The sequence below is a fragment of the Orcinus orca genome, chromosome 11, assembly GCF_937001465.1.
Source record: "Orcinus orca chromosome 11, mOrcOrc1.1, whole genome shotgun sequence".
Taxonomy (NCBI): Eukaryota; Metazoa; Chordata; class Mammalia; order Artiodactyla; family Delphinidae; genus Orcinus; species Orcinus orca.
This window is the reverse complement of record NC_064569.1, coordinates 43023850-43046752: the sequence shown is the minus strand read 5'-3', so window position 1 is coordinate 43046752 and position 22903 is coordinate 43023850. Positions and strand designations below refer to the sequence as shown.

General features: G+C 50.4%; 2 protein-coding genes across 4 annotated transcripts; both read left to right on the top strand.

Moving 5' to 3' along the window:
* Window positions 1-92: 92 nt before the first annotated feature.
* On the top strand, window positions 93-15404 carry CALCOCO1 (calcium binding and coiled-coil domain 1). Of its 3 annotated transcripts, XM_004274237.4 has the most exons (15): window positions 93-232; window positions 2441-2620; window positions 2958-3060; window positions 3795-3985; window positions 5568-5726; window positions 6130-6278; window positions 7945-8035; window positions 9943-10098; window positions 10301-10555; window positions 11016-11141; window positions 11626-11721; window positions 12092-12200; window positions 12434-12636; window positions 13254-13360; window positions 14317-15404. In XM_004274237.4, the coding sequence occupies exons 2-15, from the start codon at window positions 2465-2467 to the stop codon at window positions 14492-14494; spliced, it is 2079 nt and encodes a 692-aa protein (XP_004274285.1). In that variant the 5' UTR covers window positions 93-232; window positions 2441-2464; the 3' UTR covers window positions 14495-15404. The 3 variants fall into 3 exon arrangements, with proteins under 3 accessions (XP_004274285.1, XP_033292020.1, XP_012390149.1); XM_033436129.2 differs by lacking the exon at window positions 10301-10555; XM_012534695.3 differs by lacking the exons at window positions 93-232; window positions 2958-3060 and having other exon boundaries at window positions 2488-2620.
* A 3959-nt stretch (window positions 15405-19363) lies between these two features.
* LOC101289490 (nucleolar protein 56-like) lies at window positions 19364-21517 on the top strand. Its single transcript, XM_049694931.1, is given in 2 exon segments — window positions 19364-19577; window positions 20661-21517. Coding segments are annotated over 2 exon segments (1056 nt in total). The 3' UTR covers window positions 21503-21517.
* The last annotated feature ends 1386 nt before the right edge of the window (window positions 21518-22903 follow it).

Sequence of the window (22903 nt, the reverse complement as noted above, 5' to 3'; positions counted from 1 at the left end):
CCAGGATGCGGCGGTGACGCCGCTACCACAGCCGCCCTCTACTCCGCCCTCCTTGCGCACAGCCTCCTGGCACATGTAGTCCCAGATATGCTCAATCTCACTGGCAAAAAACGCGCGGAGGAACCACAAACCCCAGAAGCCCTCGCGCCCACCCTTCTCCCTCCCTCTCTCGGAGCCGAGTGCTGTTTTTGTTGTTGGTGAAAGGTGAGGGGACAGCTGATCCGTCGGTGGGGTAAGAAACTTGGCCTAATTTGGGGGCGATCTTATGGGGGATCCCCCCACTTCCCAGTCTGTGAAAGGATAATCTAAGGGAACCGTAGAAGGGGGAAGCAGGAGCGTTTGGGTGTTAACACTTTCCGTACTGGAGAAGCCACCCCGCTGTTTCGGGAGTTCTTGGTCTCAAGGGGGCCCTGATCAGGGGCTGCCCCCTGGCTGTTCTCGCCTCCCTCTCAGTCCTTCTCTATAAAGCTTGATAGGCCTAAGGGAGTTGTGAGGGAGGCTTAAGTCGGCTCGTTCTCGGCCCGGCAAGACTTGACCCCACAAACCTTCCCTTACCCCTAATCCCCCAAACCGCCAACCCCCGCGCCCCGCCACCAATCCAAAGGCCTTTACCACGCTGAATCCCTTGGCGCGGGGGAAGCTTCCAAGGTGTAGAGTGTCAAAGAACTCTAGAGCCCTACAGCGTGGGGGGGATGGGGACACCCCCCTCCCCGCCCCATGCAAACACCTGAATCTGGCTACACATATACACCTTAGTTGCCCAGAGCTCTCATTCAGGCGTGGGGGATATTTCCAGCTTTTTTGAATTGTGTTTGTGGGGAATAGTTGGGGTCCCCAGGACAATGTCTTTGAGGACAGTTCACCCCGTCTTAGAAAGCCAGAAGAATTGTATTTGGAAAAAAACATGGACTAGTTTTAACTAGGGATTTTTCAGAGAGATGAAAATTCAGAGAAACTTCTTGTCGTCAATTCAGTCTCTATTTTGGAGGGAGAAGTAGCTCCTTTTTGTAGAGCTGTCCCACCTTCCCTTCTTTACTGATTTTCTGTCCTCTTTTAAAGTCCCTACCCACCTGGCTTCAGCCTGGTGTGGGTTTGTGATGTTTGGGGGCGTGCACATGACTAGTGGCCATGGTTGATTGGACGTGCATTACTGTGACTGACACAGGACAAAGCTCAGTGGGCTGGAGATGAGAGATGACAAGGGCCATCTCACAGCCCTGGGCTTAGGAGTTCTCTTGACTGTTGTTATCTTTCCTCACCCTAGCCTCATATTTTCCATTGAACTCTCCCCACCTAACTTGGAACGCTTCATCTTAATCCCATCCTGTAGCATGCCTCCAACTACCAATCCAAGCAGATGGAAGGGTTCAGGCACTTAGAATTGAGGCTAAGGGGAGCAGAGAAAATGGGGGGGAGGGGAATACTAGCGATGGGTTAAAGAACCGTCAAACCAGTAGGTTTCTAGCCCTGCTCCTGGCAAGACCTGAAGAGAAGAATATGAGGTTCTTTTTGAACCATTTCTCCTTCTCTCAACATTATGTGTGCATTTCCCTTCCCAGGGCCCCTTACTTCCAGGCTGTCCCTACCCGGGGGTGGGGCTTTACTGGCTCCAGTCCCCCACATTCCATCTCCCCGCAGCACCACGTTCCTGCTGAGTGTTTCACTCCACCCTTTGAAGCAGCCGCCTCCAGAATTCTTGACTTCCTGGAGGAATGAGTGAGGGACAGAACCTATCTTTCCTTTTATCCTCCCTTTCCCTTTGTTTCTTGGATGAGAGTGCGGGCTTTTTTTTTTTTTTTTTTGCTCATGGCGGAAGACAGCTGAGAGACGGGGAGAGAGGGTGAGAGTTCAGGGGCTTGAAGATTGGTCTCTTGGTACCCCCAGCCATATTCCAGCTCCAAAGACTCAGTCGTTACTTTCAGAGAGAGTTGCTGTTTTCAGGTGTCCTAAGTCATTCCTGGGTATAGCTGGAGTGGGCAAGGAGGCCTGCTCAGAATGAGGGGGCCCCCCGCCTCAGTTGGATGTTGAATTCAAGAGCCAGAAGATGTAGGGGATGGGGTGGGGAGATGGAGGCTGAAGAATTTGGAATGGTCAAGGCTATTAAGAGATGGAAAAGGAGGGACTACAGGAGGCCAAGCCTGGGAGACTGAGGCTTGGTCAATGGGGCTGTGAAAAGGGAGCAGAAATTAGAGAGCTCTTACCTCTAGGGAGAGTCTGTGACTCAGAGGGTACAGTGTGAGCCAGGATGGGTACTGACCCAGAAGGCCAGACCTATGCCCTAGAGACTAAGATTGATACCTCTAGAGGGTCCTAAACCCTCAGGGGCTGGAAACCAGATACGCCTTCATCTCCAGGAGCAGGGGCTGTGGGTGGGGACAGAGTTGGGGGGCAGAGAGGCAGAGGGGGAGAGACTTCAGGATATTCAATCTTCATTTCATAGGAGGGCAGCCATCTCAGGGCCAGAATGGAAGAATCATCGCTAAGCCGGGCACCATCCCGGGGTGGAGTCAACTTTCTGAATGTGGCCCGGACCTACATTCCCAACACCAAGGTGGAGTGTCACTACACGCTCCCCCCAGGCACTGTGCCCAGTGCCAGCGACTGGATTGGCATCTTCAAGGTATCCCTGGACCCCCTTTTGGCTCAGGCTTACGGGCCATGGGTTGTCTGGAATAAGGGGAATGATTTGGTTTCTGAATTCTCAACCTCATGATGATAGAGTGAAAGGGAGAACGATGTCACAGATGACAAGGCCATGTGTGTAAGCAAAGCCCATCTCCCCATCTTAGCCTTGCTCTCTCCTGACACACTAGCATCCCTCCACTTTCCCTGTCTCTCAGCATCCTTGCCACTGCAACACCATCCTACCCACCCCTGGTTCAATCCCTCAGCCTTTTCCACCTTCCGGAGCTGGGAGTTGCATCACTATACCCCTCTCCCACCGTGGGCTTTGACAGGTGGAGGCTGCCTGTGTCCGGGATTACCACACGTTTGTGTGGTCTTCGGTGCCTGAAAGTGTAACTGATGGTTCCCCCATCCATGCCAGTGTCCAGTTCCAAGGTACAAGGGAAGAGGGAAAACCGGGAGGGAGGAGTCAAGGGGATGGAGGTTTGGAAGAGGGTAGTGGTCTCAGCAGATACAGAATCATGGGATTTTCAAAGAATTAGGGATTCAGACAAGAAAGGAACTGTAAAAGGGCCGCTAGTCCTGCCTCTTAGCAAAAAAGGAGGAACTCTTCTTGTGGGACTAGGGGGTAGGGAAGAGGGAAAAGTGGCTTCATATATTAACAAGAAGATGGTCATTAGATTTTGAAAGACCCAGGTTCAAATCTCAGCTCTAATTACTTACAAGCTGTTTGACCTTGGGCAAATTATTTACCCTCTCTGTGTCTGTTATCTTAACAGTAAAAGGGGATGCCTGGCTTACAGGGACAATATGAAAATTTTAAATGATACAGATAAAGCTGTTAGCAAAGTGCCTGGTATGTAATGGGTACTCAAAAAATGGTAACTAGCATTGTTGTTGTTGTTGTTATTATTATTATTATTAAGGAGGGTAGGTTTGGGAAAGAGAGGAAAGAGAAGGCTAGGCAGAAAGGAGGGAGAAGAGTATCCCAGAGATCAGAAATAGCCTGTGGGAGGTGGAGAGGAGAGAAAACAGTCTATAGAACAGGTAACAAGGGGCTGGGGCCAAAGACAATGGATAATAAGACACATCAAGGGGAGGGGGAACCTGCTGAGCACTTGAGGGCCTGGGATCATATTGGGGTCCTGGGTCTGTACTTCTTCCCACAGCCAGCTACCTGCCCAAACCCGGAGCCCAGCTCTACCAGTTCCGGTACGTGAACCGCCAGGGCCGGGTGTGTGGGCAGAGCCCCCCTTTCCAGTTCCGAGAGCCACGGCCCATGGATGAACTGGTGACCCTGGAGGAGACTGACGGCGGCTCTGACATCCTGCTGGTTGTTCCCAAGGCAACTGTGCTGCAGGTGAGAGCAGAGCAACAGAGCTGCTCCTGGGCGAGGGTGCCGGAGGATAGCATTGCAAGGGGCCCCTTCCCGCTTCACCCTCCCCTCGCTGTAGCTTCAACTGCAGACCTCACTGGGAGTTATACAAAGCCTTGCCTACAGGAAAGTCTCAATCTGACACAGACAGACACGAACTCATAGGGTAGGAAAGCAAGCCACCCACAGGCCAACATCACTCAAGATTTCCTAAGAATTTGTTGAGGCTTCCTTCTCCAGGAGCCTTCCCTAGGCGCTAGAGGAAGATGCAAAGGGTAGAGGGAGGCCACGCAGGGAAGGAACACTGCAAGGAAGGGGAGGATGAGACCCACTTCCACGGCAAGTGAGGAGTGAGAACAGATCAGCAGGGCCCCAGGCCTGTGCAGCCACTACCCACATGTGGCTCTTAAGCACTTGAAATGTGAGTGGTCTAAATTGAGGTGTTCTGTATGGATAAAATACACACCAGATTTGAAGACTTAGTATTTAAAAAAAGAATGTAGGGAACTCCCTGGCGGTGTACTGGTTAGGACTCCACACTCTCACTGCCGAGGACCTGGGTTCACACAAGCTGCGTGGCACAGCCAAAACACACACACACACACACACACACACACACACACACACACAATGTAAAAGATCTCAGTAATTGTTTACATTGATTACATGTTGAAATAACATTTTGGATTGACTGGGTTAGATAAATGAATTCCATCTGCTGCTTACTACTTTTCTTAAGTGTCTACTAGAAAATTTTAAATTATTTATGTAGCTTGTATTATTTTTCTGTTGGATCAAATAGAGAAGAATTAGGGAGTGGAGGCAGATGTTAGCAAGGAAGACTTCCTGAAGGAAGGTGAAGGACAGGACTAGGTGGGGAGGAAGTACATTCCCCAGACAAGAGGACAGGCCTGAGGAAAGCTCAGCAGGTGGGAATGAGTAGTTTGTGATTTACGCAAACTCCTGCCCTGTGGAACCCTCTAAACATATGGAATCAATACAAGAATAGGAAGATGTTTATATCTTACATAAGTCAGAGGTGGGTGATCTCCTACCCGTGTTCTGTTTTTACATTCATTGTTCTCATTTAAACCTTAAAACAACCCAGGCTAAGGGATCACATTACAGATGAGAAGAGAGACTCAGAGAAGTTAAGTAACTTGTTCAAAGTCACCTAGCTAGTAAAAATTGTATTGGAGATTTAAACCCACATCTGTCTGACTCCAGAACAGATAGGGTAAAATTAGGGGAACCATCCCCTTTGTCCATGTGGATTGAGAAAGACTTCTGCCAGACAAGGGGTTCCTGCAATTGCTGGGCAGAGGAGGGACCAGGCCTCAGCGGGGAAAAGATAAGAGGGGTGGGCAGTTCAGCGTGCCAGGAGCTGGTGTGTCTGATGGGTGGTGGGCAGGGTTCAGTAGCACACCAGGCCTCCCCTGACTCGCCTCTTTATAGCCTGTACTGATGTAACTTCCCAGCCCTGACATGCATCTGCAGAGCGGTGGGGATGGGACCTTGGAATGGGCGCTTCACAGGCAGATTCCCCTTCTCATCCCGTCCCCTGTAGAACCAGCTGGATGAGAGCCAGCAAGAGAGGAATGACCTGATGCAGCTGAAGCTGCAGCTGGAGGGGCAGGTGACAGAGCTGAGGAGCCGAGTACAGGAGCTCGAGACGGCTCTGGCGTCCGCCAGGCAGGAGCACGTGGCACTGGAGGAGCAGTACAAGGTGGGAGCAGGGCTGCTGGGGGGAGGGGCCTGCCTGCTCACCTGGGGTCCAAAATCTGAACCCAGTGAAGACAGTAAAGGGGAGACGTTAGTGGGCTGTTAAGATGGTGCTGGCATCTAAGATATAGGTTTAGGCGGTCACAAGTAGTGTTAAACTGGATATGATGGGAAACACGTCCCAAATTTGTAGTGAGACTCAGTTCTCTGAACACAGGAGTGCTGAGTTAGGGTGGAGGTGGCTGTCTTCACCGGGAAGGGGATGTTCCCTTACAGTTTCTTCTTCAAGGAAGGTGACCGGGTAGAAGGGTGGATAGTCAAACTTAGGAGTTCTCCTAAGCCTTTACTGCACTCTTTGAGAGATGCATCTCAGCTTCCCTCTTCTTCTTGGGGAACCTTAATTCCAGGGGCTTTCCCGGTCCCACGGGGAGCTCACGGAAGAGAGGGACATCCTGAGCCGGCAACAGGGAGACCACGTGGCCCGCATCCTGGAGCTGGAAGATGACATCCAGACTATCAGTGAGAAGGTGCTGACGAAAGAGGTGGAGCTGGACAGGTGAGGGGACCCCTCTACCCCCATTACTTCCCTTTGCTTCCTGTGACCCTTGAACCCCAGCCTCCCGTGTCAGGTAGGCAAGACCTGCTCTCCATCTCACATGGTTTCTCTTTCCCTTCTCAACCTCACTCAGGGTATTCCAATTATTGGGGGTAATTTTTCTGCCAAGCTCGCTTCCATCTTTCCTAACCTATTCTGTATTCCTCACCTTCGGAAATAATCATCATTACCATTTATTGTGCAGCAAAGGCAAAGCAAGAGCTAGGAGTGGAGGATTTGGAGGAAGAGAATGGATAGGACGGTCCAGGCAAGATAAGAGAGGATGGATTTCAGATTTTACCCCAGCAAAGCATAAGATTAGACTCTGTTCTCACTATTAGGAAATGTTAGAACCAGTGGTCCAGAAATGTTATGGGATCTCTGCCCTGAAAAAAAGGTACAAATCATAGAATCTTAGCATTGGGAGGAATGTAAAGTATTTAAGAGGGTATGTGAGGAAAGAAGGCAGCCTCTTTCAATATCAGACAGCTGTCATTTTTGTATCTCTTGTGTTGTATTTACCCTCCTGTAACTTTCATTCCTTGGTCCTGGTTTAGACCTGTGGAGCCGCATAGAATAAATTTCTTTCTTCTGCCAGACAACTATTCTTTCTACCAAATGGCACGAATATTGACCACCTCCCATGCCTGTCCTTCAGATTTTCACCAGGAGAAACACTTCTTTCATCAAATGACATAATTAAGTTTCTTTCATTCAGTAGTGGTAGATTTGATATTTTCAGAAAAACTCTTTAAAGGAAAGAGGCATGCTATCCAAGACCCAGAGTAAAAAGTGAGTTGATCACTAAGGCTTCTTCAGTTCAGGATATGTTAGTCTTGCCCTAGGGAGATACTAAATGTCTAGGTTCTAAATCATGGAATAGAAAAATTGGGATCAAACCGAGCATCTGGAAAAGATCAGGGACTGTGTAGACCAGGGTTCAGCAAACTATGACCCACATGCCAAATCCAGCCTGCCACGCACGTGGTTTTGTACAGCCCACAAGGGAAGAATGGTTTTGACAATTTTTAATGGTTGAAAAACAAAAGAAGAGTAATATTTTGTGACATGTGAAAATCATATGAAATTCAGATTCCAGTGTTCATAAATAAAGTTTTACTGGAACGGCCATACTCATTCATTTACATATTGTCCATGGCTGCTTCCACACTCCAGTGGCAGCGTTGAGAGGTTGCCCCAGAAGTCCACATGGCCTGCAGAGCCTAAAATATTTACTGTCAGGCCCTTTACAGATAACATCTGCCGACTTCTGACCTAGATCAAAAGTTTATCGTCAATAATGACTGCCCCTTGTCCAGAAAAGACTGAATTCTGGTCTCTTGATTTATTGCAAACAACTGGGAAGCCATTAGCAGAACATCCCTTAAAGTGATACATAAGGAGAAAAGAACAACTGTTTATTTCTATATTCTGCTCTAAAACTAGGAATCTTGGGTACTTGGGGCTTAGAACTGGATCGTCTTGGTTTGGGGATTTGGGCATCCCAGAGAGAAGTGGAGGTCTGGGCTAGAGGAGCCCCAGCAGAAGGGCTCAAGACAGAAGTCTGAGTCTTTGTTCCTTCTCTGGTGACCAGTCGGTCTTCTGACATTGCATCCACCACTCACAGGGTTAGAGACACGGTGAAGGCCCTGACTCGGGAACAAGAGAAGCTCCTCGGGCAGCTGAAGGAAGTGCAGGCAGACAAGGAGCAAAGCGAGGTAAGGGCTCAGAGTTGGTTTGCTTTCTCAATTATCCATCCAGTGCTTTACTATAAATTTACTTTTGTAAATTCAAATGTATAACATTTACTTATAAAGCAATGAAAGCAATCAGATAATTTTGATGGATACCAGACTTGGAAATTGGAGGTTATGGATGACCGTCTTGTCAGCCTCAGCAGCTAATATGTTTCTGTATTGTGTCATGGTTGTACAGTATTGAGAACACCTTGAGTCTCACACACAAGCAGGCGCAAATGATAATTTTTAAGCTTCTACCTTGCGATCTCAGTTTGCTCTCCACGTCAATAGAAAATACAATTGAAACTTTATTCTGAGCTTTGCACAAAAATGAATTAACCTGGAAGCACATATCAGTGCTTGATGATCTCCAGTGTGCTAACTTGTGAGTTTGTGCATCGTTTTTCAACATAATTTTTCATAATTTGGAAGAAGTTGAAATCAAATATTTCAGCTTCTAAATGGCTTCATCAGAACCCTAGGCTTCTATGGGAGATGGTCTGAAAACCATTTGCTCAGCAGTGAAGAGTAGGTAGAATTTGAGTGGACAGAGATGAGAGGGAGGCCATTCTAGGAAGAGGGGAACACATGAGGGCCTTCCCTGGTGGCGCAGTGGTTAAGAATCCGCCTGCCAATGCAGAGGACACAGGTTTGAGACCTGGTCCGGGAGGATCCCACGTGCCGCGGAGCACCTCAGCCCGTGTGCCACAACTACTGAGCCTGCGCTCTAGAGCCCGCAAGCCACAACTGCTGAGCCCTCGTGCCACAGCTACTGAAGCCCGAGCGCCTAGAGCCCGTGCTCTGCAACGAGAGAAGCCACCGCAATGAGAAGCCCGCGCACCACAACGAAGAGTAGCCCCCGCTCACTGCAAGTAGAGAAAGCCCACACGCAGCAACGAAGACCCAATGCAGCCATAAATAAATAAATAAACACATAAGTAAATACATAAATAAAAAATAAATAAATTAAAAAAAAAAAAATACATGAGCAAAGGCTTAGAGTCCAGAACACTCAGAGCAGCTGAATGCGTGGGTAAAGAGTTTGAGGTAAGGCCTAGGTCAGGTTATAGAGGTTCTTGAGTTTAGTCTTTATTCTGTAAGCAGTGAGAGGCATTGATGATTTTCAAGTGGGGGACACATACTTAAAGAATGTTCTTAAAGAAGATTAATCTGGGAATTCCGGTCCAGTGCAGTCCAGTGGTTAGGACTCTGCACTTTCACTGCTGAGGGCCTGGGTTCAGTCCCTGGTCGGGGAACTAAGATTGCACAAGCCACGTGGCATGGCTGGGGGGAAAAAAGAAAAAAAGATTATTAATCTGATTGCCTTGTGGAAAATGAGCTAGTTGTGAGATTATTCAGTAGTCCAAGCAAGAAATGACCAGAGCCTGAGCTAATGTGGTCGTGGTAACAGTAGAAAAGAGAAAATGGCTGTGAACAAGATGGAGGATGGAGAAGCGTCCATCCTGTGGGCCACTAGGGAGAGAACAGAACCACGCGTGGCACTGAGGTATCCAGCCCAAGTGACTTGAGAAGTAGTTAGTGCCATGGACAGAAACAAGAGTGGCAAGGACGGGGGTGGAGTGGGAGGTAGAATATGCCGAGTGTGAGAGGCCTGCAGGACATCCAGATTGAGTTTTGATCGAAAAGGAAGAGCGGGGAAGCAGACATGGGGCAGGGGAAGACCCCAGGCCGTGCCACTGGAGATGGGTTGCTCAGGATTGAGACGCTTTGCACTGAGAACCCAGGAAGGGCTGGCCAGGGTTGAATGCTTGAGTTTGTGTTCAATCTGAGGAGTGGAACCTTGGCTTCTCTCATCACAGAGGCCCACCTCCATGGCCACCCCAAATATGTATCCCCTTTCCTTACCTGCTCTCTACTGCCATCAGGCTGAGCTCCAGGTGGCACAGCAGGAGAACTGTCGCTTGAATTTGGAGCTGCAGGAGGCCAGGGGCCGGCAGGAGGAGCAGAGTGCTCAGGCCCAGCGACTGAAGGACAAGATGGCCCAGATGAAGGACACCCTCGGCCAGGCCCAGCAGCGGGTGGTGAGTGAAGCCCCGAGGCAACAGGGAGTGGAAAATGTTCCAGGGCTGGTTGTAGACAAGTATGGGAGAAAGACATGGCTCAAGATTAAACAACCCAATCCTGAGTCCTGATGCGGTGGGGGAGTGGAGGGAACCTAGTTACCTTCCGGGCTCACAAATGACTCACTGGGAGCCCTGATTCCATCTCCTCCTTTCTCCTGAGGCTGAGCTGGAGCCCCTGAAGGAGCAGCTTCGAGGGGCCCAGGAGCTTGCAGCCTCGAGCCAGCAGAAAGCCGCCCTTCTTGGGGAGGAGCTGGCCAGCGCAGCGGGAGCCAGGGACCGCACCATAGCCGAGCTGCACCGCAGCCGCCTGGAAGTGGCTGGAGTCAACGGCAGGCTGGCTGAGCTCAGTCTGCACTTGAAGGAGGAAAAAAGCCAGTGGAGCAAGGAGCGGGCGGGGCTGCTGCAGAGCGTGGAGGTAGAGGGATGGGGGGACCTGCAGGCTCCTGGCTGCTACTGCCCGCACCTCTGTGTGGTCAGATCCCCTGGGAGGAGAGAGACGGGGGTGAGAACCTTAGAGGATTTATGGGTGGGGAGGGGCTGTGAGGGAGGTACAGTCGCTGTCCAGGTGTGGCCCCTCCCTGAGCAGAGTGTCTAGATCCTGATCTCCGTAGCACCTGTCTTGGTTACCATCTTGATTCAGAAACATTTACCGTCCTAGGCGCCGGCCCTGCCGTGATACCCGTCCCTGATCAGCAAGGCGCCACGCTGTCAGGGACCTTCCTCCATTTGGGGATACAGGGGATGAGGAAAGCAAGAAGGGGAAATCACTCCAAAATACTCAGTTAAATAAAGAAGAGACACAGTGAGGAATGGTGCTGTTGCCAGTGGCATCCCATTTCCTTTACCCTCCCGTTTTCCTTTTCGGCGTCTCCCAGGCCGAGAAGGACAAGATCCTAAAGCTGAGTGCAGAGATACTTCGACTGGAAAAGGCAGTACAGGAGGAGAAGACCCAGAACCAAGTGTTCAAGACTGAACTGGCCCAGGAAAAGGACTCTAGCCTGGTGAGGCGCCCGGCCACCCGAGAGTCCCGGGCCCGGGCCTCCTGAGGCATCAGTGCCCCTTCCCTCTGTCTTGGCTGTGGGCTCAGAAGTTCTAGGCACTCACTTCCCACTTGCACGCCCCCCAGCCCTCGTTGGTTCGAAGCATGCCATGTCCCTTTCTGCTCTCGGCACACATTCTGGGCCCAGTAGGGATGACTTAGAATTCTAGAGTGCCCCCTGCTATGACCGAGCCCTCTGCACCCCAGCCCAGAGGCAGTCATCCTCTGGTCCCCACTTGGGAGACAGAGACTAGGACTCAGGTGAGTCTCCTGCAGCCAAGACAAGGGACTCGTGGAAGCAGAGTGTCGGGGCCTCCTGTGTGTCGGGGCAAGAGAGGAGCGAAGGCACGGAGAGTCGTGGTTCTAGATTGTTGCGTCCAGGTCAGAGCCCAGGTTCTGGGAGGTACCTTCTAGGCTCCAGATTCCCTCTGGCCCTTTCTGCTCAGGTGCAGTTGTCAGAGAGTAGGCGGGAGCTGGTGGAGCTGCGGTCAGCCCTGCGCGTGCTCCAGAAGGAAAAGGAGCAGCTCCAGGAGGAGAAGCAGGTGAGAAGCCATAACCCAGCCCCCTGGAGGCCCCAGCGGGGGACTTGAGGGCTGGAAACTTGGTATCTTCTTGTCACCTCTTGGCTTAGAAACTGGCATCTGTGAAGAGGGCCCCGAGGCTAAAAATGGGACCATGGCTCCCCTTATATTAGCCGCCTTGGCAGGACAGGGGAGGGTTGCTGGGGGAAGAAGGGGTGAAAGAGGGCTGGGGGCTGTGGGGGGAGGATCTGCCTTAAACTGCGCCCCCCTTTGGCAAAAGCGTCTAATCCTGAAGCACTCAGAGTTCATCCTGGACGCAAGGGAAGGCTGTGCAGGGCTGTATGGTTCGCATCTTCCCAGCCTCTCACGTGTCTTTCCTCCCCACCTCCAGGAACTGCTAGAGTACATGAGAAAGCTGGAGGCCCGCCTGGAGAAGGTGGCAGACGAGAAGTGGAATGAGGACCTTGCCACAGAGGACGAGGAGGCCGCTGCGGGGCTGCGTCTGTACACCCCCCATCCTGGGACACCTCTTCCCCGCTCTCCCTCCCTGTGTTGGGAAAGCTCCACATGACCCCTCTGGGAGCTGCCTCTGCCCTCTATGTTTTGCCTTTTTCCTTCCCAGACCCTGGCCCCTGATTAGCTTAACTGTATCCCTCATCCAGAGAAGCCAGAGCTGATCCGACCCTCTAACAATGCTTCCTTCTTTCTTCTCTGCCCACTCCCTCACCTGCAGGCTGCCCAGTGGCTCTGACAGACTCAGAGGATGAGTCTCCAGAAGACATGAGGCTCCCGCCCTACAGTCTGTGTGAGCGTGGAGACCTGGGCTCCTCCCCTGCCACAGGGCCACGAGAGGCTTCTCCCCTAGTCGTCATCAGCCAGCCAGCTCCCATCGCTCCCCACCTCTCAGGACCAGCTGAGGGCAGTAGCTCTGACTCTGTGAGCACGGAGGGGAGATGGGGCAGGGGCAGGGGCAGGGACAAGAGGTAGAACCAACCCCAAGTGGCCCAGCCTCCAGAGCAGGGAGTCTTAGCCATACAGGGCTCTCTTTTCTCTTGGGGGAGAGCAGGCAGGCACAGGCTCTCTTCAGGGCCACCAGGTGGACACCAGTCTGACCCAGTAGCCTCTGTGCTGCCAGCGGCTCCTCCCCACACCCGTTCTCTTCCTGTGCACCAGCTCTCATCAAAACACTTCTCCTGGGCTTCCCTGGTGGCGCAGTGGTTGAGAGTCCGCCTGCCGATGCAGGGGACACGGGTTCATGCCCCGGTCCGGGAAGATCCCACATGCCACGGAGCGGCTGGGCCCGTGAGCCATGGCTGCTGAGCCTGCGCGTCCGGAGCCTGTGCTCCGCAACGGGAGAGGCCACAACAGTTAGAGGCCCGTGTACCGCAAAAAACAAACAAACAAACAACAAAAAAAAACACTTCTCCTGCTCCACTCTTACTACAACTCTCTGTTAACAGTCCCGGCCTAGACTTCCCTTACCTGTCCCAGTGTGCTGCTCCCCCGTCTGGGGACACTACCCCAAAACTCACCCCTATCCCTTTGGTGCCCAGGAGGCTGAAGATGAGAAGTCAGTCCTGATGGCAGCTGTGCAGAGTGGTGGTGAGGAGGCCAACCTGCTACTTCCGGAACTGGGCAATGCCTTCTATGACATGGCCAGGTGAGGGCCAAAGGGGAAGGACAGGAGGGAGGTGGGAGGATGCCCACGGATAGGGCATCCAGGTGAACAGTCCTCATGCCCTTCCCCCAACCTCCCTCTTCTTGGCCCCAACCAAGAAAAAGAGATACAGTTGTACTGACACACAAAATGACCCACCACTCCAAATCACCGGCGCCTATCAATGCACCTGCGCACTCAGAGGCCCTGCCTTTAACTGGCTTCTGTGTTGTTCTAGCAGCACCATCTTCCGTGGAGCCCAAATTGCCCGGCATCCCCTCTCTCCTGCCCCTACCCCTTCCCCAACCACCAGGTAAGTACCTAGGCTCTGTCAGGGATTGAAGAGAGGAGACCAAGGCCCCTTGGGACAGGAACAGAAAGAAGACTGGGGTCCAGCATCCATCTGGTCGCCCCTTAGATGCTATCCCTCTTCCCTGACTTCCCTGGGGGACGCTTTGGGTGGGGAATTCAAGTATCAGATTGCCCGCTACCTTCCCTTTTCTTCCACAGTTCAAGAGGGGGAGGCAGGGGGGAAGAGAGATCTTATCATCCAGCCCCCCGCTTTGCCTGGATGTGAGATGGGCTCAGGGCAGGGAGCGGGTGATGCTGTCATCCTTCCAGGCTGGAGCAGGAAGATGAAGGACGATGTCACACTCATTTTCAGCCTCATTAGGCAGCAGACGGAGATGGAGGGAGGAGAGCAGGAGGTTGGGGGATGGGCTCTGTACTAGAGAAACCAGCAGGGACTAAAGAAAAGAGGGCATGGGGAGCTGGGAAACTAAGGCTTCCAGTATTGTGGGGAGAGGGATACTATGAGAGGCTAGCAGAGGGAACTGCCAGGGCACTGCATTAGGAACAGGGTCATCTGGGAGCCCACATGTGTGGGTCCCTCTCCCAGAGGTCCAAAAGCCAGGAAGGCAGTGGAGCGCACTGACCTCCTTTCTCCTGTCTCTCTTTAGTGGCTTTGCGGCGGGTCCCTTGTCAGAGGCCAGCACTGGGGGCCCTACCACCCCCCCATGGAAGGAGTGTCCTATTTGTAAGGAACGCTTCCCAGCCGAGAGTGATAAGGATGCCCTGGAGGACCACGTGGATGGACACTTCTTTTTCAGCACCCAGGACCCCTTCACCTTTGAATGATCCCACCCCCGCGCCCCCAGTACACACACGAATACACACTTACACACATGCACACACTCATAGACATACACTTAGGTTTCATGCCTCTTTTCCAACACACTCAGCTCCATGATATTCTGTTGCCTGAGACCCGCTCCTGTGTGATTTCATCCCAAGCTCTCCAGCTTCATCCTCTGCTACCTGGCTCTTCTGTCCAGGCAGGGGTTCCTTCTTGGAAGCAGTGGCTGAATTTACTCCCTGAAAGTGGTTTGGAGGAACCTGGATGGAGGAGGCCTTCTCCAGGGGGAATCATCACCCCCTCCTGGCCCTGGTTGCTTCTGTCACTCACACCAGCCACTACACCACCACCACCACCGCCACACACACACACACACACACACACACACACACACACTCACACACTCACACTCTCTGGTGCCCCGAAGCCAATTCCTGGGGCACCCCACCCTCTCTTGTTTGGGGTGTGTGTTTGTTTACCTGAGTTTTCCCTGGGGCCTGGATTGACATCATGACCTCTTTAGGTCTCTACCAGTTCTGAACTTCCCTGGTTCCTCCTTCTTTTGCCCCACTGCCTTCCATACCCCAGCCCAGCCTTTTCTATACCATTAGATATTAAGTTTGGATGTTTCTTTTGTATTTTTGAGGTTTTCTGTACTCTATCTCCTGTCCCTCCCTACCACCACCCCCCAGGGTCCTCACATGGAAAGAAATGATGCGTTTGTGCCTTCTGTGAGGGATGGGAGAACAAATGGTCCCAGGTGTCCCCACTTGCCAGCCCTCCCTCCCTCTCCAGGTGCCCCCTCAGCAATAAGAGCTTCCCCCCTGCCATATCCCTCTCCCTACCTGTAGCTGGACAAATATATTTATATGATATGTATAACTATTCTAATAAAATGTGTTCTTATCATGAGGTGTGGCTGGATCAGAGAAGGTCAAGACCTCTGGCGCTTAGACCTTAGTGGAGGGAAGAGGGAGGGAGGAAGGGACCCCCTCACCCCACCCCCGCTGCCTTGGGGAGGAGGCTGTTGGTATTTTCCCATCTTGCCCCTCCCTGGTGTGCTGGCCACCAGTGGGAAGAGAGGAGGGAGGAAACTTTGTCTCAGGTGGGGTCTGGCTTGGGGAACACTGCAGTGCAGGAGGGAGCAAACTGAGGGGGAGGGAAGGGTTTAGTCCCAGGGGTGGGGCAGTGAGGGACCTCGGATGGGCCAAGGTGAGTGCCTTGGGAGTGGGGGGAGGTTTCCACCGCTGAGACCTTCACTCTCCAAAGCAGGCTTCACTGTACTTTGAGCCAAAGGACAGGCATTACTCCTATGAAGAGTGCACACCTTTGAGTATCCACTTCGTGAAAAATATCCTAAACCTCCTACCTCTAGAGCTTATTTGAATTCCTCCCAGCCCTGCCTCCCTCTCTCCCTCTGTTGCCATCCTCACACACCCATATGCACACACAGACTCCACAATCACAAAAACACATTCATCCACTCTAACCAGCTTCACAGGCTAGGCAGACACACACACACAGCATCACAAAGCATGTATTAAGGACCCACGTGCTCAGCAATGCCTGGCATTAACTGTGCCTACAGCCCCCTGGTTTCCATCCCAATAGCTCTCTTATCAGCCACCCCCATTCCCTTCAGGGCCTGTGGGTGGGCCACCCCCACCATCCCCTCTCTCCATCCACCTGAAACCCTCCTGCCCGCCCCGCTTCCAACCCCACCTGGGTGACATCTTACATCCTTCCTTCTTCCCTCACATTGCTGTCTCCTAGCAACCCCATCTCGTTCCCTGAATCCCTTCCAAGGAAATTAGAGATAATGGATCTCTCCTCTCTCCATCTCAACTCCTCTTTATTGATCCTACTTTAATGAAAGTTAATTATAACAATGATTTAATTAATAGAATCCCTCTCTTCCTTTATTGCTTCCCGTATTAAGACTATTAATAAATACGAGCGGGCTGACAGAGGCATCCATCACCGGCCTGGGATTCCCCCCATCCCTCCTTCTTCCCTCCCCCTTATCCCCTCCCTCTCTTGGCCTGTAAACTTGCCGGGGTTGTGGGGGTTAATCAGAGAGGAATTATGAGCCAACATCCCCAGCAGGAGGTGCATTTAATGAAATCGCTTGTGATTTATGTCTGGGGGAGGTTGGGGAGGGAAGAACCTGGAACCCAGACATCCTGCTTCTAGAAGGGTGCCCCCCCCAGTGCAGAAGAGGAGGAAGGGCGACAGAAAAAGGGACCCAGGGCCTTTACTGCCATCCCACAGCCCCTGCAAAGCCGCACACACACACCGGCAGGAGCCACATGGGTAGCCGCACAAGGCCATTGACACAGACACTGCCAGACTAAAAGCACTTACGACGACTGCAGCATAAGTTTTGTTCTTTCCCACCTCCAAAACTGCATGGGTCATTTTCACCTATTTCCTTTCCCCCCAGCCCAGTGCTGCCTCACTTTCCCAAACTTGTTCCATACTCCCCTCCTCCACGAAGTCCCCCAGTCCCTCATTGGACCCCTTAACCTGGGTATCTAGAGTTTCCAGTCCCTCCTTTCTCTACCCTTCGTATGTCTTCAAGTGTGCAGTCGGCACCTTCAGACTAGGAGTTCCCCAGAAATGTAGAGACATTTCTCTTCGTCACTTACGATTTGTCTACCCCAGGGTCCAGTGCATGGCTCCAACACAGGGAGCTCAGGGGAGAGTAACTGACTGCATGGGCAGGGAGGGAAGACAGCTGGGATCCAACTGGAGTTCTTTCTCCTACTCACCATGCGGTATTTGGCAACTCAGCCTTCCTACTGTATCCCTCCTGTAAGGGATTGTCTCTCTCCCTCTGCTTCCCAGTATTCTTGCAGAAAGTGATGGACCTGAATGGGCTCAGACCAAGTAGCAGCAGATAGGAACTCAGGTGTCAGTATTTGGTGAGAGATGAATGAATCCAAACATCACTCCCCACTTACAGAACCACAATGGCTGCCTGTTACCTACAGGAATGCGATGTGCAGATCGTTCAGCGTGCCCGTCAGGGTCTTCACCAACTTGCCTTTCCATTCCCCATCCTACCCTAAGGAACCCTGGAGTCCAGTTTTACACAACCACTCCACAGAAATAGGCACTGCTCTTGCATGCCTCTGAACACATGCTTTCGCCTCAGCTCAAAAGATAGCTCCTCCGTGAAGCCTTTCGTGATTTCCTCCATTATCCTCTGTGATACTACACATAGCACTTTGTAAAAACTCACTATATCATGTTCACAGGTTTTTCTTCTCTCTCGACTATAAACAGCTTGAGGGTAGGTTCTGTGTTTGTACATCTCTTGTCCCTGAAGTCCAGTACAGAAACTGGCACATAGGACCAGTCCTCCAAAAGTAATTTTTTAAGTTATTTTAATAAAATACTCCATACATACAAAAGAAGATATATATGTCCATACACAAGGGATAAGGAATAATAAAGTGCACATTATTGGACTTACTAACCAGCTTTAAAAACATTCCAGTACCTTTGAAGTGCCCTGTGTGGCCTGAAAGAACAAGATGTGATGTCAGTTAGGATACAGAGATTCCATGCAAGCAACTATACTCCAATAAAAACTAATTTAAAAAAAGAAAAAGAATGGCAAAATACTCTACATTTTAAAAAATTAAAAAATAAAATCTTTACAGGAAAAAAAGAGATTTCATGCGTTCATTCAAAAGAACTTTATGGAGTGTTCTTTATGGGTCAATTGCTGGGACTAGAGATGGAACAGTCAAAAACCCTGCCCTCAAAGAGCTCACAGTCAACATAAACTAACAAATAGAAGAAAACAAGGTAAGCGCTACTTTAGAGATATGCACAGTATGCTGTGGGACCACAGAGAACAGGTACTTAATTAACCAAGACTCGGAAGACAAAGCTTCCTGTGGGTGATGATGTGGGGGCTGAGTCTTAAACAGTGTGTACACGGGAGCCCAGAGTGTGCAGGCAGACGGGGCAAGACGGCAAAGACCTAATTCACTCAGAAATGTCAACACTCAGGGCTGCCGAATGAGGATTGGACGCGATGTGGGAAGTGAGGCTGGAACGACGGATAACAGACCTTTACTCATACATTTCCTCAACAAATACTCACTGAATGCCCACTACGTGCCAGGTGCTGTCTTAGGCACTGGGAATCTGCATGAACAGATAGGAATGCCTGCCCTCAAGGAGCTTACACTCTATTGCCGGACCATGAAAGTCCAAAGAAACCAGTTAGGAATCCACTGTAATAACCCAGGCCAGGAAAGTGAGCCCTGAACTAGGGAATTCTCTGGCAGTCCAATGGTTAGGACTTGGCACTTTCCCTGGCCCGGGTTCAATCCCTGGTCAGAGAACTAAGATCCTGCAAACCGCATGGCAAGGTCCCCCAACCAAAAAAAAAAAAAAACAAAAAACAGTGAGCACTGAACTTAAGTAATGTCAAGAGGGAAAGAAGCAGAATTCTTCAGGATGCAGAATTAATGGGACTTGATAATCAGATATGGGAATTGAACAGAAGGAGTCCTGTTGATCCCAGGTTTCTGGTTTCAATGACCAGATAACCAGTGATGCCATTCACCAAATTAATAATACAAATGGAGAAATCATACATTGAGGGAAAAGATGATTCGTGCCGTTTTGTCTTGTTGAATTCCCAATGTCTTTGGGATCGTTCAAAGGAGAGAACTCCAGTAGACAATTGGATAGATATTTAAGTCCGGAGCTCAGAAGGGTTTAGAGCTGAAGATAGAGACTTAAGATCCTTGTAAATAAAGGTGATACAAGTGAAGATAGATTACCCAGGTCTCCCTGCATGTAGAGTGAGAGGTAAGAGGACCAAGGGCAGCACCTAGGAGACCATCAACATGGAAGGGAAGGATGGAGAGTGCCGAATCACGGAGAAGATAGAAGGATCGATCAGAGAGATAGGAAGCAACTGGGGACAGATGAGTCAAGGAGAAAGGCCAGCGGCGGCAGGTGTAGCAGAGAAGCCAGGGAAAGTATCCCTGGAAACGGCTGGTTTAGCAGCCAGGAGGTCACTAGCAGCTCAGCAAGAGGCGCTTAAGGAGCGTGTTGCCGGTGGAAGTTATTGTGCAGCTGGACTTCACAGAGCCTGCAATAGATACCCTGCAATAGACACGCAATTCTTCTGACCTGTGGGAATTGGGACTATGTCTCCATACTCATAGAAGAACAAGGACTCCTATGTCAAGGTGTCAGAAGAATCAAGGGTGGGAACCAAGATGTCTGGATCTAACATCAAAGATCCTGCAGGCCCGAGGCACGCTCTAAGCCTGCACTCCACTATGGTGGCCACCAGCCACATGCCACTACTGAACACTTGATTTTTTTTTTTTTTTGCCACAAGGCATTCGGGATCTTAGTTCCCTGACCAGGGATCGAACACATGTCCTCTGCAGTGGAAGTGCAGAGTCCTAACCACTGGACCACCAGGGAATTCCCCACTACTAAACACTAGAAATGTGGCTAGTACAGATTGAGATTTGTCAACTGCAAACTGCATAACAAATCTCAGATTTAACACCAAAAAGAAAAATGAATTTAAAATAATGTTATATTGATTGCATGTTGAAGGGATATAATATTTTGGATACATTGGGTTAAATAAAATATATTATTAAAGTTAGTTTCACCCTCTCCCGTTGCACAGCACAGGCTCCAGATGCGCAGGCTCGGCGGCCATGGCTCACAGGCCCAGCCGCTCCGTAGCATGTGGGATCTTCCCGGACCGGGGCAAGAACCCGTGTCCCCTGCATCGGCAGGTGGACTCTCAACCACTGTGCCACCAGGGAAGCCCCTTTTTTACTTTTTAAAATGTGGCTACTAGAAGACTTTATGTATATGACCCATATTAAATTTCTACTGCACAGGGACTTCCGTGGTGGTCCAGTGGTAAAGAATCCGCCTTCTAATGCAGTGGATGCAGGTTCGATCCCTGGTCAGGGAACGAAGATCCCGCATGCTGCAAGGCAACTAAGCCCACGCACCACAACTACTGAGCCTGAGCGCCTCAACTAGAGAGCCCACGAGCTCTGGAGCCCTCACGCCACAACTAGAGAGAAGCCCGCGCGCCGCAACAATAAAGATCCCGCATGCCGCAACTAAGACCCGACGCAGTGATGGCCAGTCCTGGTGTCTGAGTGATTCAATGGGCCCAGCACAGGGACCAACTTTCCAGAGCCCTGAAGACAAGGGGTAACACCCCAAAATACGAACTCATTTTCCACTCTACCTTCATTGGCCGAGCGGCTGCCCAGAACAGAGGCCGCATCTCCCGATACCTGGCAAACACATGCAGTATTGCCTCACGAATCGATTGCTTCTCTGAGGTACCTACCAGTGTATTTGGGGAGAAGCTTCGAGAACAAGTTGAGGAGCGGCTGTCCTATGAGACTGGAGAGATTCCACGAAAGAATCTGGATGTCGTGAAGGAGGCAATCGTTCGGGCAGAGGAAGCAGCTGCTGAGATTACTAGGAAGCTGGAGAAACAGTAGAAGAAACGCTTGAAGAAGGAAAAGAAAAGGCTGGCTGCGATTGCCCTGGCGTCTTCAGAAAACAGCAGTAGGACCCCGGAGGAATGTGAGGAGACAAGTGCAAGACCCAAAAAGAAGCAAAAGCAAAAGCCCCAGGAGGCTCCTCAGGAGAATGGAATGGAAGGCCCATCCGTCTCCTCCAAACCCAAAAAGAAGAAATCTTTTTCCGAGGAGAAGCTGGTTAGTAGTGATCGTGAAGAGACAGCTGGCAGTGGAAGTCTTCCCAAGAGGAAGAAATCTTTCCCCAAAGAGCAACCAGATAGTGACCCTGAAGAGTCAGGAAACAAGAGGGTCCCCAAGAAAAAGAGGAAATGCTCTTCCAAGGAGGAGCCTCTCAGCAGTGGACCTGAAGAGGCTGCTGCCAGCAAGAGCAACAGCTCCAAGAAAAAGAAAAACCTCCGAAAGCTATCGCAGGAAAATGAGAATAGACATTTCCCTAGTAGGGCATAACTTACAGAGATATTTCCCAACCCATCCCCTATAGCCCAATAAAAATAAAAAAAAAAATTTAAAAGACCCGATGCAGCCAAAATAAATAAATAAATAAATAAATAAAAAGACATTCTTCTATTAAAAAAAAAAAAGAACTTCTACTGCACAGCACTAACACTGAATAGGACACCCACAACCTGGACATCCCTAGACTCCCAACAACCCTCCTAGCAGAAAGAGAAATGCCTGGAATTCCCAAGACTGCATTCTATAGGCACCCGTATGTCTCAAGCTCCCAACGCCAGAACCTATGGCAAGAGATTCCAGTGCTCGATACCCGACCTCTGGGTATCTCTGTCCCTGTCCCTCTTTCTCCAGGTCTGTTGATAATCAGGTAAGAGCAGAAACGTCCTGTTCTAACTCTCATAAAAGTGTACTTTTTTTCCCAGCTTAGAGTTCCGAATCTCTCTCCCAACCGTAAATTTAGAAGCCATGTCTTCTCCCTGTTTTCCCCATTTCTCAACTCCTTCTTTGCCTTTCTGAAACCTTGGAAATCTCTCAAACTGGTAGAAACACGGTGTTGTGGCAATCACCAGGCTTTAGAGACCTCTAGACTTAATTTGTCATAGTTCCTAACCATGTGACCTGGAGCAAAACACCTCACCTCTCTGAGTCCTCATCTGCAAAATGTGGATAACGCCTACCCGGAACAGTTAATGTGATGATTATATGAGATCAGATGTGTAAAATGCCTTGTACAGAGCTCCACCCACAGTAGTTACTTTGGAATTTGGGGTTTCCCACTTTGTGTCTGCCTTACCCCTGCATATCTGGAGAACTGGGAAAAGAAACAGCAAACTCAGGTTCTTATACATGGCCTGATAGAACCTCAAAACCAAAAAGGTGCTTAGAGATATATCTCCAACTTCTCATTCAGTGCAGCAATTCCCTGGACTCCACCCCTAGTTGATATTCATCCAACCTCTGCTTATACATCTCTAGTGGCCATTAATTGGTTCACTTAATAAACAAGAACAAGGCACTATGGGTGCCACAAAGAAGGGCAGACACAGATCTTGCTATTAAAGAGCCTATTTATATATTAGCACAAAGGATATACAGAGAAATTACTATAACATAAGGTAAATGTGGTATGCGCCAATCAAGATGCCATGACAGAGAGCCAACAACCTTGCAAGTTAATTCATGTGCAACAAAGTGTAGCTCTAGGGACTTCCCTGGCAGTCCAGTGGTTAAGACTTCGCCTTCCAGTTCAGGGGGTGCAGGTTTGATCCCTGTTTGGGGAGCTAAGATGCCTCATGGCCAAAAAACCAAAACATAAAACAGAAGCAATATTGTAACAAATTAAATAAAGATTTTTAAAAAATGGTCCACATCAAAAAAATCTTAAAACAAAAA

What these genes read in the sequence shown, in the direction of transcription:
- CALCOCO1 (XM_004274237.4), top strand. Translation starts at nt 2,465, where the DNA reads ATGGAAGAATCATCGCTAAGCCGGGCACCATCCCGGGGTGGAGTCAAC. An exon ending in GCCAGGCCCAGCAGCGGGTG is followed by an intron (nt 10,099 to 10,300) that starts GTGAGTGAAGCC and finishes CTTTCTCCTGAG; the next exon opens with GCTGAGCTGGAGCCCCTGAA. An exon ending in GCCTTCTATGACATGGCCAG is followed by an intron (nt 13,361 to 14,316) that starts GTGAGGGCCAAA and finishes GTCTCTCTTTAG; the next exon opens with TGGCTTTGCGGCGGGTCCCT.